At 38.9% G+C, this 2,627-nt stretch overlaps 1 protein-coding gene across 1 annotated transcript in view; it reads right to left on the minus strand.

Annotated features, from left to right (window-relative positions):
- The window catches only part of DNAH9 (dynein axonemal heavy chain 9), a 450,622-nt gene that overhangs the window by 188,274 nt on the left and 259,721 nt on the right, over nt 1–2,627 (minus strand). The window contains exon 41 of the mRNA XM_012555448.1: nt 2,475–2,627. This exon is cut by the window's right edge and continues 9 nt beyond it. Within this exon, the coding sequence (XP_012410902.1) occupies nt 2,475–2,627 (153 nt within the window). The remainder of the gene's footprint in view (nt 1–2,474) is intronic.

Below are 2,627 nucleotides of genomic sequence, written 5' to 3' on the forward strand. Positions count from 1 at the left end.
TGCTAGACTGCTAACTGAAAGGTTGGAGATTTGAGTCTACCCAGAGATGCCTCAGAAAAAAGCCCTGGTGATCTTCTTCTGAAAGGTCACAGCCATTGAAAACCCTATGAAGCACAGTTCTACTCTGATATACATGGGGTTGACTCCACGGCAACTAGTACTGGTATTCTTGTGAGCTTATGAAAATGCATGAGCAAGTAATGTGGGAAAGAATGCATTTCCCCTGTTTGAAAACAGGCAACTAAAGCACAGTTCTGAAAATCCTGGTCTGCAAGTACTCTTTGACAAACAAAGAAACGAGTCTGATCTTATGATCAGAGCCATGCTATGTAGAAGGGAGAGAAAAAACAATGCACACAGTGAATCAAAAATTCTTTCATAGCAATGCCATGTCACACAAGGGCCACGAATTAGAGAACTTTAAGCTGTTGATGCTGAAAACAGGCTTGTATGACTCTCTTGGTGGAAATTTGGCAACTTTTCCTTGATATCAATATTAAGATTTGGTGCAGCCAAGGGTGCTTCTGGCTGGTTTTCAAAGGTTTTGCGGAAGAATAATGGCCATACTGATCATATCTGGGTGTATGATCAAAAGTGCGTGTCTTTAGTATACAGACCCACACAGGGACCGCCATCTCAAAGACTGAGTTGTTACTCTAAAGTGCTAGCTCAAACCAACTCAGGAAGACAACACTCGTTTGCAGAGCTAACGATGAAGACACAAATTGGCAAACTCTACAGAGCTCAGAGAGTGGCATCTAAGAAGTGAGAGTCTGCACACCAGGCGAGATGAAAATGATGAGAAAAGTAGAAAAATTTAGGACGTTTGACCTGGTGAGTGGCAGGCTGAGATAAGGTACTTAAAATGCATCCAAACGTCTGAAAGGCTGTCGTATAGGCTGGGAGGGACTGCAAATATCTTCAGAGGTAGACTCAGGATCTCATTAGGAGAAAATATGGGACCAAATCTAACAAGGTGAGTACAGGGACAATATCATGCACTTAAATATAAGAGTTAGTTAGAAATAAGTTTGAAAAGGGGGAAACAAGCAGCATGTATGGAAAACATGGGGCTTTAGTTGACAGTTGTGGGATAAGGTTAGTTGTGGGGTAACTTTGATACCAAGAAATATAATACAATCTTAGGCTGTGCTAATATATCCGTGCTTAAACCCTGGTGGTGTAGTAGTTAAGAACTACAGCTACTAACCAAAAGGTTGGCAGTTCGAATCCATCAAGCCCTCCTTGGAAACTCTATGGGGCAGTTCTACTCTGTCCTATAGGGTTGCTATGAGTCAGAATTGACTCGACGGCAACGGTTTAGTTTGGTTTCCATGAACCATTTGTTCTGCAAATTATTAATAGGTTTTATGAAGGGAAAAGAGTTTTAGGATCCAATACATTTAGGAAATGGTACATTAATCAGGGTTACTCAAATTTTTCAGGTTTTTTTTTTTAATTTTATTTATTTTTTATTGTACTTCAGGTGAAGGCTTACAGAACAAATAGTTTCTCATGAAACAGTAGTACACATATTGTTTTATGACATTGGTTAACAACCCCACAACATGTCAACCCTCTAACTTCTCAATCTTTTTTGGTGAAAATACACGTAGCCAAAAAAATTTTCCGGTTTTAATGTGTTAAATGTACAATGACTCTCCAAGAAAGGGATATAGTATGAAGCACTTTCTCAACGTATTTCACCACCTTTCCTTCCAAGGAGCATCTTGTAGGACAAGTGTTCAGCAGGACACATTTTGGGAAACACTGTAGTATATAAGAAAGGGGAATAATGCTCTTGTTTTTCGTCACATTCCAGCTGGGTTATTGTGATGAAAGTTGGGCATCACAATTTCAGAGGGGGCACCTGATGGGAGAGCAGTCAAGATGATGACTGAGTTTGAAACCAAGCCATGGCAAAACTGGCTCAAAAAGACTGACGATGTTTAGCTGGGGGAAAAGAAGACTCAGGAAGAAAAAGATAAATGAACTTAAAATATTTAAGTCTGTTGTGTAGACCTGGGATCAGTGTGCAGCGAAATAAATTTTAGGTCATTGTTAAAACAAACTTCTAATCATTAAAGTTGTTCCAACTGTTCCAAATTTCCAAGTGGTTCCAAATTTGGCTATTCCAAAAAAGGCTGCCTTGGGGAAGACTGGCTGTGCATCCTCAAGGATATTGGAGCATCATCTGAGATGACCAATCTAGAGAATGCTACTGAGGGGACTCCATATTGGGTGGGATTTGGATCAGATACCTCTATGGATCTTCTCAACACTGAGATTCCATTTTTAATTTGTATCTATTCCTGCTGCAGTACTTTTCATCTGGGCAAGATTATGACAACTTTTTTTTTTTTAACTAATCTTTAACTTTTTCCAATTTACAGGCTAGATTTCATAATTTGAGCAATAACCTGAATAATTACAATCATTTTTGAAATGTAAAAAATCTTAAGTGCAATACTCACATCAAAAATTTTCTTCACCACTTCTGTCTGGATTTTATCAAAAAGGTCAAAGTCCTTTTCTTCCACCATTTTATCCCGATAAACTCGATTTGATTCATGTAGATAGAGCTTTACTAGGTCCTGTGTGGATTTAACACATTCCACTGAGGAGAA

The sequence above is a fragment of the Trichechus manatus genome, unplaced genomic scaffold (genome assembly GCF_000243295.1).
Source record: "Trichechus manatus latirostris isolate Lorelei unplaced genomic scaffold, TriManLat1.0 scaffold00040, whole genome shotgun sequence".
NCBI classification, from domain to species: domain Eukaryota; kingdom Metazoa; phylum Chordata; class Mammalia; order Sirenia; family Trichechidae; genus Trichechus; species Trichechus manatus.